At 37.1% G+C, this 12776-nt stretch overlaps 1 protein-coding gene and 1 non-coding gene across 2 annotated transcripts; one reads left to right on the top strand and one right to left on the bottom strand.

Annotated features, from left to right (window-relative positions):
- Positions 1–48: 48 nt before the first annotated feature.
- Positions 49–122, bottom strand: Trnap-agg (transfer RNA proline (anticodon AGG)). Its single transcript has one exon. It is a non-coding gene; the product is annotated as a tRNA-Pro (tRNA).
- A 3850-nt stretch (positions 123–3972) lies between these two features.
- On the top strand, positions 3973–8065 carry LOC125675828 (neuropeptide S receptor-like). The gene has a single exon (XM_048913637.2). It carries the CDS (start codon positions 6676–6678, stop codon positions 7912–7914), a length of 1239 nt encoding a protein of 412 aa, XP_048769594.1. The 5' UTR covers positions 3973–6675; the 3' UTR covers positions 7915–8065.
- Positions 8066–12776: the final 4711 nt, after the last annotated feature.

Below are 12776 nucleotides of genomic sequence, written 5' to 3'. Positions count from 1 at the left end.
AGAGGCTGGTCATGGCAGCAAATGTAATAGGAAGAGAGAAAATGTAACGGACCAGACCGGGATTCGAAAACCGGGCCCTCTGAATCCCTAGTCAAATGCTCTACCAGCTGAGCCATCTGGCCACCGGCGATCGAACCCAAATGACCTCTACATTCCTCCCTCCTTAATTTGTCTTTGCCCTCGAAGACACAATCCAGATTCTTTTTGCCCCTGACAGGACAACCTGCATGCAGGGGTGGTCAACAGCACCAAATGTAGTATAGGAGAGAGAAGAAAATATATGGCTGGATCGGAAATTGAACCATGGATCCTTGCATTACTAGTCAGGTGCTCTAACCAGGCCGATATCCACGGTCCATAGCCCTAATTACTACACCTCAATTTAGTCATTCCCTGTCCCCAAAGTTTTAAACCATGCTTCAATTTTAGTATTCTGGCAGATATAATTACGGGATTTTCCCAATGTATATTGATTATCTAAAAATACATATGTATATAATCTGGTGTCACGATGAAGAGGACGACCTCTCGTGCAGCAAGCTCTAAATATTAGGTCAGAGAAAATTCCAATCGGAACATCGTCCGGCCTTTTTCGTCATGTCGAGAAAAAACCTCGAATGTACACCATTCATGAAAAGATATAACTGTTAATCGTAGGCGTTTGAATGAATTTTTAGAATATATCGTTACCGATAAAAATAGAGTTAGGAGGAAGAGTGGAGCCCTGAATCTCCATTGAATTCAAATACGCGAATGAAATATTTAACCTGTGGGTAAAATATTAAGATTCTGTACAATGTGACATTGTTCTAATTTGTTCTATGGAGAATACACATGACATACATGGGGATTATTACATAAACTTTAAGGATATTATCACATTGACATTGAATAGAGAAAGTTTTATTTATTCTATCGTTTAATCTTCATAACGCGACAGATTTCTTCACTTTTTCAATTAAACATCTTTATTCCTTCCGTAGAGGCTATGTAAAGCGCGTATATAGAGGGGGTGAGGTTTTGAGCCTTGGTAGAAAATAATTTTTATTTTATTTTTTGCCTATTCTTATGCACTTCTAGTTTTAAAATACCTCAATCTAATTAAAATCAGATGTTAGATCCGCTCATATACTCGCTACATCTAATTTTGATTAGATTGAAAATACCTATAACACTAAGTGTTACTCTTGAGTATAGATTGGGGACAATGCATCATACCCTACATTATTTGCGAAGAAACCCAGGAACATTTATACATATGCTACATGTGTGTGAATTAATGGCACCTCGGACTAAAATTACTGTGCAGAAATACTTCATTTATTACACTTATTGCATATAGATGAACAATTCCTCAAATGACATTTGATTATAATTAGATATGATAAATGCTTTACGTGTTTGTTGTATTAACATCATGGATTGATGACCGTTGCCTTCTATTCAGGGGGGGAATCTATCGCACGTAATTATGAAATATAAAGCTGTTTACAGAATATTGATATTGATGCAAAGATGCACGTATCATAGATGTGTGTGTGGGGGTGGGGTGGGGGTGGGGGCACTAAAGTTGGAATCAATGGGGAATATGCTAGATCCAAATCGGGAGTATTTCATCAAAGATCACTCCTTATTCTCCAATCGACCTCTCCACATTGGTAGGTAAGATAAATGATTAGATAGTCGGGGTTGTTGATCAGCTTCTAGTTATAGATGTGGTCGATCTATACTACAGACACCTTCATTTTATGGAGTCTGTCTTCATTAACAAGCTATGTCCCTATCATGTTCATACAACTGGACAGTGTTTAAAAGTTCAAGTCGAAATGGTCAATAGTTCATTCTTCAAGTAATTGCCTCCCAATTGAACTTATTGATAGCGACCTGTAAATTGTTCTCCGACTGGCGTTTCCTTTTCTAACGAATTTATCGTATTGCATTACTTTATTGATAAATTTTCCTCTTCACAGCAATTAAGAAGTCTGTATATGCAATTCTGCTAAGCTTTAGTTGACTTGAACCAATTTCATTTACCTGTAGCTACCTATACATACATGTACGTATCTTCTGTCTGCTAAATTATTCATTGCAAAAACATAATAATACTGTAGTTTTATCCTGTTACATCAAGGTGTTTCAGTTTGTACAATAAAAGAAAATCAAAGTTATAACAGATCTATATTGATTTTTAAAGTTTTCACTAGGTAACTGTACTTTACTGTTTTGTTTTCTTTGCAGATGATGCTAACAACAAAAAACCTTCATTAACACTAACTTAAAGAATGAATAGTGGTTTACAAGGCACGTTTGCTGTCATTAGTACGTTCATTACACGCCTATCAACCACGTCTGTACTAAGAAATAATTTTGTAGTGTATGCACTGAGTCTAGTAAACTACTGCACAGCTTCTGGCGAGCGGTTCCTTTTTCGTAATTTATGTGGCACAATAATTCAGCATTTTCATATTGCGTACAAGCGCAGTGTTCGCAACCTATAAATTCACAGCGCGCAGTGAAACATCTTCAACTCCTATTTCCGGTAGTCAGTTTAGTATTGACGTAACGTGTAGCTTTCAGCTTGAAGTGAAAGACATTATTAAGTAGACACATACTGAATGTATTGATGGGAAAGCTAGGGGGAATCGTGACAAAATCATTTCAACAATGAGTATTTTGACAGAAAAAGTTATTTCAACAATGAGAATTTTACAAGAAACAGTTCGGAATAATTCTGAAACCAATGATACTGAACAGCAATGGCGGCACACTTTGGAAATGAGGAATGCTCGAATACCAAGTATTACTATACTTGTAATTCAGATTCTCGTCTGTGTCCTTGGAAACACTTTAGTGATCTACATACTCAGAAGACGCATGTCTTCACATCCGGAACTGTGGTACTTCATCCCTTGGCTGGCAGTTTTTGATATTGTTGCTTCCATTATAGGCGGGACGTTAGCACTTCTCCAGGACATTTTCTCCATGAGCTTTCCCTCAAAGTTTCTGTGTCAGACATTGTGGTTTGGTATCGTCATTTCAACATCTACCGGAGCGTCATGTCTGCTTATTGTTGCCGTGCAGAGATTTATTTATGTATTTAACAGAACACCTATCAGCCTTAAATGGCGTCGACTAGCTATTATTATAACCGTGATTTCCGCCGTGATAGTTGCGCTGCCAGTTTTCTATGTTGTCGAGGTAACAGACATAACTTACCAGGGAGTGAAAGGGCAAGTGTGTAGGGACACCACGGATAAACAAAAAGTCAAGTACAAAACCTCATATTTTCATTTTTTGCTTTTTCTTGCTTGTTTCAATATCGTTGTGATTTCCATATTGTACATCAAAATAGGTGTGAAAACGTACCAGTTATTAATTCCACACGAGGAGGGAAGACAATCGTGGGCCAGTCGAAAAAGAGTTGGGTTGAATTTCACTTTAATGTGTGCGGTAGTCTTTGTTGTATATTCCGTGGCTTATATTCCTACCACTGTGATCATTTTGCTGGCAGATGAAACAAAAACTGAACTTTTTCATGACATTGAAAACAAAGTCACACTGAATGGTATTCTTGTCGCACATCGGATGTTTCTATTTAGTCACCTTTTGAATCCATTCATTTTTTTCTTCTTCAGCGCTAAAGTTCGGAAGGAAGTTAAAGACTTTGCTCTCGGTTGTAAGTCGCAGTGCACTAAACCAAGACAGAATTACTTGTAAAATGGGGAGTTTTTATTAAGTATACATGTACCTTACTTGGGTTAAGTATAGGATATTGTTTTTTCTCCTTCATTACTGTCCCCTTTGCTAGCGACGAACTGAGATTTACTAAATGTACATTAGATTACATAAGAAATAAACAGTTTTGAAAGTACATGAACTGCGCGCTTCCCGTCGGCGTTAGTGCATCATGAAAAATATGTCGGCGTGAGGCACGCAGTTCATACCCTCATGTATTTTCAAAAAATGAATTTTATTTCTTATATTTACATTCTACTTTCATTTCTGTCGGAATTCCCAGTCCTTAAAATAGACGTACTATATTTATCTGTATTAATATGTGCATTGTTTACCGCTGCAGTGCATTCATGAGAAAATGGCAGTGGGATTTATGTGACATAAATTACTAATCTCTAGGTATTGTATCAATATGTCGTTCTTTATAACTGTCAGTTAAATTTGATTAACTTATGTATGCTTGGGTTTAGCTGGAATACGTATAGCACACTTGCTACAATCCCCCCCCACCCCCCCCCCCCCCCCACCCCCAACAAAAAAACATGATGAAAATGAAAACTATTTTCCTAAGTACAATTAATACAATTTACTATATGGATTCAATGTAATTTATTCGTATGATTCTCATATAAGTCCAAAACAGTGGGGAGAATTGTATAAAGTTACATAGGGAGGGGTAATACAGTTACAACATCATAGAAAATTTACAAGTCCTTTATTTTGTTATTTATCATTTTAGGAATTGCGTGTTGTACTTATTAGTAGCCAAATTAAGCCCAAAGCTATATATACATTGTATATCAATCAACCCAAGCAGCCATTCTTTTTATCAAGTGTTCTTAATCAACGTGCATGTATCATAGTATGTATGGACAAAACACAAAGCTTTGTGGTATCTTTACTTTCGATGCGTACTTTTGAAATTACCAATTGCAAGATGTATAGAAACATAGTTAATTAATTTGGAAAGAGAGAGAAACAAGTTGGTAGAACATTAGAAGTTTTGTAGTGCTACAGGCATGGTCTAGTTTGAAAATGAGGGGGTATGGATGCTGAATTCAATCAGAGGTATCAAATGAAATGGATCAAAATGAAATATTTAAAAACAGCATATAAACAGTGAGAGTACTTCAATTAATTTCAGTATCGAGTATGATCTCTTTGAAGTAACATTGAGTTTGCAGTTAATTTCAGTAGCGGGTGATCCCCTGCGATAGCACAGCTTTTAAAGAAAAATTTGCTGGAAATGAAATGTTAAAGTGGATCGCTCTAGTTAAAATAGAGTGATGCTTTGGTGACGAAAATCAAAATTTCCACAATTATTTGTGTCGAGGTAACAAGCACCTAATTCAAGCATGAAATTGTATATGATTGAGATCAAGTGCAAACAATTATACAAGTAGGTACATGGAGTCAATCAATACTTTGAAGATTGGCCTTTGAACATAATGGTATTGGTACATTTGAGTGTTCGCGGGTCCTTCAATATATTTGAATCATGAGCACGTGTTGAAAAGTCCCTTTGTATTTCTACAAGATGCAATGTTAACGTGATGTTAATAGGTAAACTTTCATGAAAGTTGTGGTTTTGTTGTTGTTGTTGTTGTTGTTATTGTTGTGTATAGATGTATATATGACATTAAACATTTTAATAGCGACATATTCCATTTTTCTGAAAATATTTTCTTTAAATTTTGTTTTACGTCATTTCTGTAATCATTTAATATCTTATAAAATTTCCTTTTAAAAATGTACATGATATCTGTCCAGATGTTACATTATATACATACATGTATACAATTCCAATGTTATTTATTACAATTGATTTGATTGGACAAAAATAAATCTAAACGAGAATTTACACATTAATAAATCCAAAAACGCTATGTATATATACGCGCCTGAAAACAAATAACATAGTGCGGAGAACTATTCAAATTTTTGAAGTTGATAATACAGGGAACGAATTGGAATTATAAGAATCAAACATTCTTTTTGAAGACTTATCGATGTGTAAACTCTGGACATTTTACTCACAAACTTAACATAAAAGTGCTTCGCACTTTTATTCAGTTTGTGAATAAAATGCCCAGAGTTTACACATCGACAAAGTCTTCAAAAAGAGTGTTTAATCCTATAGTATACTCAGCTATATAGAATTGCAATTGTCTAAAACTGTTCAAATGTTGTTTTTCTGGAGTTGAATTTATTACCATATGTCTATAAATGATAAAAGTCATTGACCATGATGGAATTATTCAAAATTCTAAGATCTGTAATTAAATAACTCTTTCCATCGTCTATGTATCATATCAAACGCAAGACGTGTAGTTTGACGTACATTAGTTATAACATAAAGACATGTGTAGTTTGACGTACATTAGTTATAACATAAAGAAATGTGTAGTTTGATTTACATTAGTTATAACATAATTTCGAAAGGAAAAAGTGAAGTGCATTGACTGCTGGTGACTAGAGATTTCCTGGAATACACTGTATATCAATTCAGGGAATTCTCTGACAAATAGACAAAGAATTGACATTGACGACAATCACGATACATCACATGATCGCGGCATTCTTCTCCGATTTTATGATTCATTTTTATCAATTATATATAATCATACTCATCTAGCAGGAGAGGTTTCGTGTGAAAAGCATGATTTGTAGTTGAAATATACCACGGAGACTGCTGTCTGTGTGTATTACACGGAAATTCACGTCATTAACTTTTCCTGTCGTTCACAGTCCGGTATTATTTCGTACAGTGACTTTACATTTAGAAAACAAAGAAATTAGTATATAATGTTCCATTAATCATTCGTTAAACTGAGGTCGTGTTTCCTCCAAAAAGAAACCGCTAAGTCTGATAGACGACATCAGATTGTCTAAGTCATTTCCCCCATTTACATAGAAGATTGCGGATGATACTGAGGGGAAATGGATGCATGGAAAAATTACTCTACATCGTGGGACAACATAGAAACCCCAGAAACATTTGGAATAAACAATCTGTCAACTTTTCAAGACATTAGCAAGAAGATAACTCTGCGAGAATGGAACAACGAGATAGTACATAAACTTCTCTTCAACACCATTTTGCTGTGGATTTACTTTGCTCTAGGTATCCTCGGAAACACAGTCGTTATTTTCTTCTATAGCTTTCGAATCAAAGGCAAATTAGAGGACAGATTCTTGATCCCCCACCTAGCTTTCTTTGATCTTCTGGCCACCATACTGACCACTATTGACAAAACAATGGATAACATTTTTCCAGTCATGTATCCCAGTTACAGACTATGTCAAATTTTGAATTTTTCCAGTCGTGTATTTGCAGCCACGGGAGATGGGGTACTCCTACTGATTGCTGTTCACCGGTATCAACGAATATGCCGACCGTTCCAATTTCAACGCCCGTTCTCCAACAGCAGGGTGTGTTTAGCTCTTGTTTTCCTTGTAACTGTGCTGCTGAATCTACCCGTGTTTATGTTTTATGGACTACACTCTGTGCATCATCACACATTTGATATCGAGGGCTACCGGTGTGACCATATTCATCACCACGCCCTATTTTCAATCTTTATGACAGGTTATGACATTTGTATCTTTGTACTTATAGTTATTGTTATGATTGCTATCAGTGCTCTCTATTCTCTTATCGCCAGGACCATTAAACAGAGTGCAGGTAACGCCATGAGATTCAAGAAACGATCCACAGATTTCAGCTCAAGTTCTTACACAAATAGAGTTGACCAAACGCCCGGAAAGGACGGCAAATGTAACGTCCTTGAGATAAGTAAGAATCTGGACAAAACCCTCCTGGAAGGAATCGGTGGTTTTTCAGCTAGTAAAGTCAAGAAAATGAGACGAAGTTCCTCCACAAGCAACACCGGACAATTAGCCTCGCGTTACAGATACCAGAAAAATCGCTTTTCCTACATGTTCATGGCAATAGCTCTGTTGTTCATCCTCACATACATCCCATCGAACATCCTTAAAATGTGTGAGCTGACACATCCAGAGATGTTGTTCGAACTCCCCCACTGGAAACTTCACTTTTATCTGTTCTTTCGTCAGGGTTACATATTGAATCACGTGGTTAATCCATTCGTGTATGGTCTTTTCGATTCTGGATTCCGACGGGATTTGATTAGTTTCCTGACATGTTTGAAGAAGTAGTTAAAATAATGTATTAAAAATGCTGGAATACCTGTCCAGATAAAATAATGTATTACAAATGCTGGAATACCTGTCCAGATGAAATAATATATTACAAATGCTGGAATACCTGTCCTTATGTAGAAAATGTTAATAAAGCATTTAAATTATATGATATATTTGACGAGTATATAACACATGCATGCAGTTGTAATAAAACGTAAATTGACTGAAAAATTGGCATTCACTGTATCCTACATATAGGTCTATGTAGCTGAATTTCAATTAATGATCAGTATCGGGTTTTACATAAACAAAAATGCAAATCGTAGAAGAAAGTATATCATAATGCGCTATTTGACAAATTTGATAGAATCTGCGCGTGCGTGTTTCTTCCATGTAAAACTGTCGGATTATCATTAACAGATTGTACGACTGTCCGTGACATAGGAGAAGATATTGTTTAGTACTGAGGTCAACATTTTTTATGGTATCTATGCCAATTGTAATGCTATTCAAAAAACGATTTAAGCTTAATGAGTTAAAGTATTCAAGAAAGTTGTTTAAAGTTTGCCGAAAATACAAACTTTTAAATACACGTTCTTTTGCAGTTTTTCATCGAATGCAGTCTGTAATTGCATCATCAAGAATAATAATAATCATCATCATCAAATATCTCGCTTAAAAATAAAATTCTTCAAATGACTATACACCCATCAATGCTGGATGAAAAATTGACATTTATGATATTTAGTTACATTTCAGATATTGTCTGTGTACTTGTTTTAGCGGGATAAGATTTTTTTTTTGGTGCCAAATCTTATTAAAGAACACCGTAGACAATTGGGTTATAACTCATTTTCTCTCTCTCTCCTGATATCTAAAAATACTCCGTCCGACATACCGGTTCCATATTTTGTAAAAACACTGCCAGCGTTGAATAAAGCCAATTCCAAATCTGTACTATAATAAAAAGGCAGAGAGAATTGGTGCATAACATTTGTTATGTACATGTTGCATCCTATTTTTAAGTAATGTCCCGAACTATTTGTAAAACCACACAACAGGTGAGTAGGGAACTGGCATGAGAAGCTGCATCTGTAATTAAGTAAAACGTAATGTTAAAGATAATCGAGCTTTCCCCTGCAGCATGCAGCTGTATGGGAGAAACCTTTTGAATATATGTAAACCATAATATACTGAAAGTAAGAGGTATTTTGGCGCTGTTGATCAAAGCCAAGCATTTATATGTAAACCCACTTCAGCCCCAGCCTTGGATTATGTTAAACTCGCGTACTGCGAATCTAAACCTCCTAACGGCGCATGTCTGAACAACCAGGTTGCTGTCCTTTAAAACAGAACTGCAATATGCGGACCACAGGCATGTGTTTCTAGAAATCAAATTGTGTTTTAAAACAGATTTTTTTTAAAATCTTGAAGCAAGCAAATATTTCATTATAAGTTTTATTTCTAGAGCTGTAGCACGAGCACCAATCGATCTACTGCACAACAGAAAGTTGGGAAAGAAAAATTGCATGGTCGACATCTGGTTGGGCGGTGGATCCTCCTAAATTCAGTTGCGTTGGGGGTCAGTTGACCCCAAATAAAATGTTCTTAACATTGCCCTTTGCTATCATGTCTTGTTAAAGATGACAGGAATTGTCGGGAATCTGATCGACTGGAAAATTAGGTCATTAAGAATAAATGAAGTGAACACTAAAAATTCGACAATATTTATCATAATAAACCCAATGACACCAAAATACTAGAATACCTTAATAATGGATATCTGCTGTTTAACTGAGTTCTCCCTCAATATTGCAATAATAAAGTGCGCATACATACACACCGAATGACATTCCCCGATCATATGATAGTATGATGTGAAATTTCAACCAAAAAATCTTACAAAATGTATGTACTCCAGATATTGTGAGGTGACTATTGATTTTTCATATTACTCTCATCATTTGGTCGATCTACTGCACAACCCAAAATCTCTTGTGCAGACGGGCTATCTCCTACATAATTATTTGATCAAATTTTTTGGAAAAAACCAAATGGCAATTCCTGTCATCATTTACAAGACGTGATAGAAAAGGACAATGTTAGGCATACTTTATTTGCAATTTTATATAGAATAAGATTGAGACTTTTTCGATGCCCGTCTGTAGTGATATATAATTATATAGGCTTTACTGACATGAATTCAATTTTTGTAGGTTTGACCTTTAACCTCAAAATTAAGAATCATCCTTGTATTTGATCTGGACCTTATAGTTCAAATTCAACAGGGGAAACAATAACGTTTCTGTTCCATACCTTAAATTCAATTAAATAGTAAATCTGACAACAAAATATTGATGCTCACAGGTTTGAATGAAGGGTGAAAATAACGAATAGTGATCAATCTCATAGCTCCTATAAGCAAACAAAATAGAGAGTTGGGCAAACACGGACCTCTGGATACATCAGAGGTGGGATCAGGTGCCTAGGAGGAGTGAGCATCCCCTGTTGACCGGTCACACCCGCCGTGAGCCCTATATCTTGATCAGGGTTATCTGTAGTCAAAATCAGTGTACCAACGACGGACGTGCCCCCCCCCCCCCCCCCCCCCCCCCCCCCCCCCCCCCCCCACCCCCCCCCCCCCCCCCCCCATACAGGTGGCTCTTGATAATTCGAAATTCAAGACATCTTGATAAAACTTAGAGAGATCGAAATTCGGAAATTGAAGGTCCGACCATATGGTTAGGATTTTAGAGTAACCGGAAATTAATGTTTACCAGCGATTGATCATTTTGACACGTTTTCCTTCATATTTATCAGGCAGTTAAGATTTCAAAATAAAGAACCTTATTTTGCATTAATAAAAATGTGTAGCGGACAGTATAAGGAGGAACTTAGTATACTGCCTTACCAGAGAGGTAGCTTTTGTAGTGATGTGGTAGAGTCTTTCTTTTGACCACACAAGTTAAGCCACGGCGAGCGTGATCAACACTTGGCTGGGTGACCGCTACACGTTACAAATTGGTGACAGCGTAGTGACTCTGGTGTTTGGCGGAAGGCCTGCTTCAGGTAGAGTCTCTTTGGAGCTCTGGGTACGGACGTGAATTGGTCCGGGGACGACGGTGGATTCGTCGGGTGAGTAGGTGACAAACACTCGGAGAGGACTCGCGCTAAGCTTCGGGCCGAAGCTTCCCTGAAGTTAAGCAACGGCGAGCGTGATCAGCTGGGTGACCGCTACATGTTACAAATGAATTAATGTCTCAAATATGCTTTACGGGACCCAACTTCATTTCGAGAGATCGATAGTAAATTTACATAATCGGGACCATGATTTCACTTCGAGAGTCACCTGTAGAACATTCACTTGACAATTGTTTAAGAAACATCACTGAATTCAATAATCCTGTACTTGTGCATGCATGCGCAAACTAAGTACACCCCCCTTTATTTGGTATACGGTCACGTGCTACTCTGTGAGGTTCCAATCTATGAATCCCGTTGGGATCCGGGATACAATAGGTCCTCAGTGTCCCCTTGCTTGTCGTAAGAGACGACTAAATGGGGCGGTCCTTCGGATGAGACCGCAAAAACCGAGGCCCCGTGTCACGATAAAGATCCCTTCCTGCTCAATTTTCAGTGAGTGATAAATGACCGAGTAGTAACGATTGTAAATTCAGTTGCAATCGGAACATCGCTCGGTCTTTTTGGCCAAAACCCCGTGGTTTTTTTTTTCTCTCGGCATGACGGAAAGGGCCAAGTAATGTTCCGATTGGTGAAAACACAATCTAATTAAAAATCAGACTCTTTGATCCGCTCACACTACAGTGTTCCAGCAAATATACAGGTCTGACAGACTGGCTGGTCATTGAACATGTTGAATAACATGGAATTCGATGACATTCTTGACCTCTTGAGTGATGCTTTACCTAGATGAATCCCAACAGTTTCTCCAACCTATTTAATGCATTAAAATCAGAGTCATGAACGATTATCTATCAAGTTTATTCCAATGGAATTGATGTTTTCATAACTTAAAGATAGTTAGTACAACCTGCCACAGAGACGTGCACATTCATATAAGTCACACCGTTCGCGGTAGCTCAGTGGTAGGACCTTTTCGTTTTGTGGTCGAACCCCACTCGTGCCATGGTCGTGCTAAATTTAGGTAGAAATTGCCTCATCTTCGCCAAACGATTGACATTTAGAGGTTAGTCACAGGCCTGAGGTCCCGTGTCGTGGCAGGTGTTGGCACATTAAAAACAAACCACACTGCTACGGCCCTGAGCGCTAAGCATAAGTCTTTTGTGGTACTTCACCTACAGCTGGTGACGTCTCAGTTGAATAAAAATATTTTCGAAAGGACATAAAACATACAAATTAACAGTTCAAGATTCTTTTAAAGACGACTGCCATTTGTTGCATTGCATGTGCTTTATATACATGTAAGGACAGGTCTTTAGGGGCAATTTTTACGAAAATCAATAATAGTGAGATTTAGATTTTAGAACGTGAAATATTCAAAAATGATTTCCGATTAATCATTATTTTAACCTGACAGGGCGAAGTAACCTTTAGAGTTTCATCTGACCGATTCTACTCAGTTTTCGATGAGTTCGTTGCTCATAAGCCAGATGAACGTTTCCCTATCACACAGGTTTATCAAATTTTTGCACAAAGTGTTCATGGACTTTATGAATGGTTCTCTTAGGTGTTGTTATGCTAAACTGTCAAATACAAATGGAATTCATCTTCTGCACAGTCAGACTTACAGACAGTACATTTTTTCTCATTTACATTTAAGTGTTTGTGTGTAACGCCCACTTTCAATAGCCAAAGAATAAATGAGAAGTCACTCTTTCGATGGTGAAATGATACTT

Source organism: Ostrea edulis, chromosome 3 (genome assembly GCF_947568905.1).
Source record: "Ostrea edulis chromosome 3, xbOstEdul1.1, whole genome shotgun sequence".
Lineage (NCBI taxonomy): Eukaryota > Metazoa > Mollusca > Bivalvia > Ostreida > Ostreidae > Ostrea > Ostrea edulis.
This window is presented reverse-complemented; position numbering and strand designations above follow the sequence as displayed.

What these genes read in the sequence shown, in the direction of transcription:
- LOC125675828 (XM_048913637.2), top strand. Translation starts at nt 6,676, where the DNA reads ATGGATGCATGGAAAAATTACTCTACATCGTGGGACAACATAGAAACC.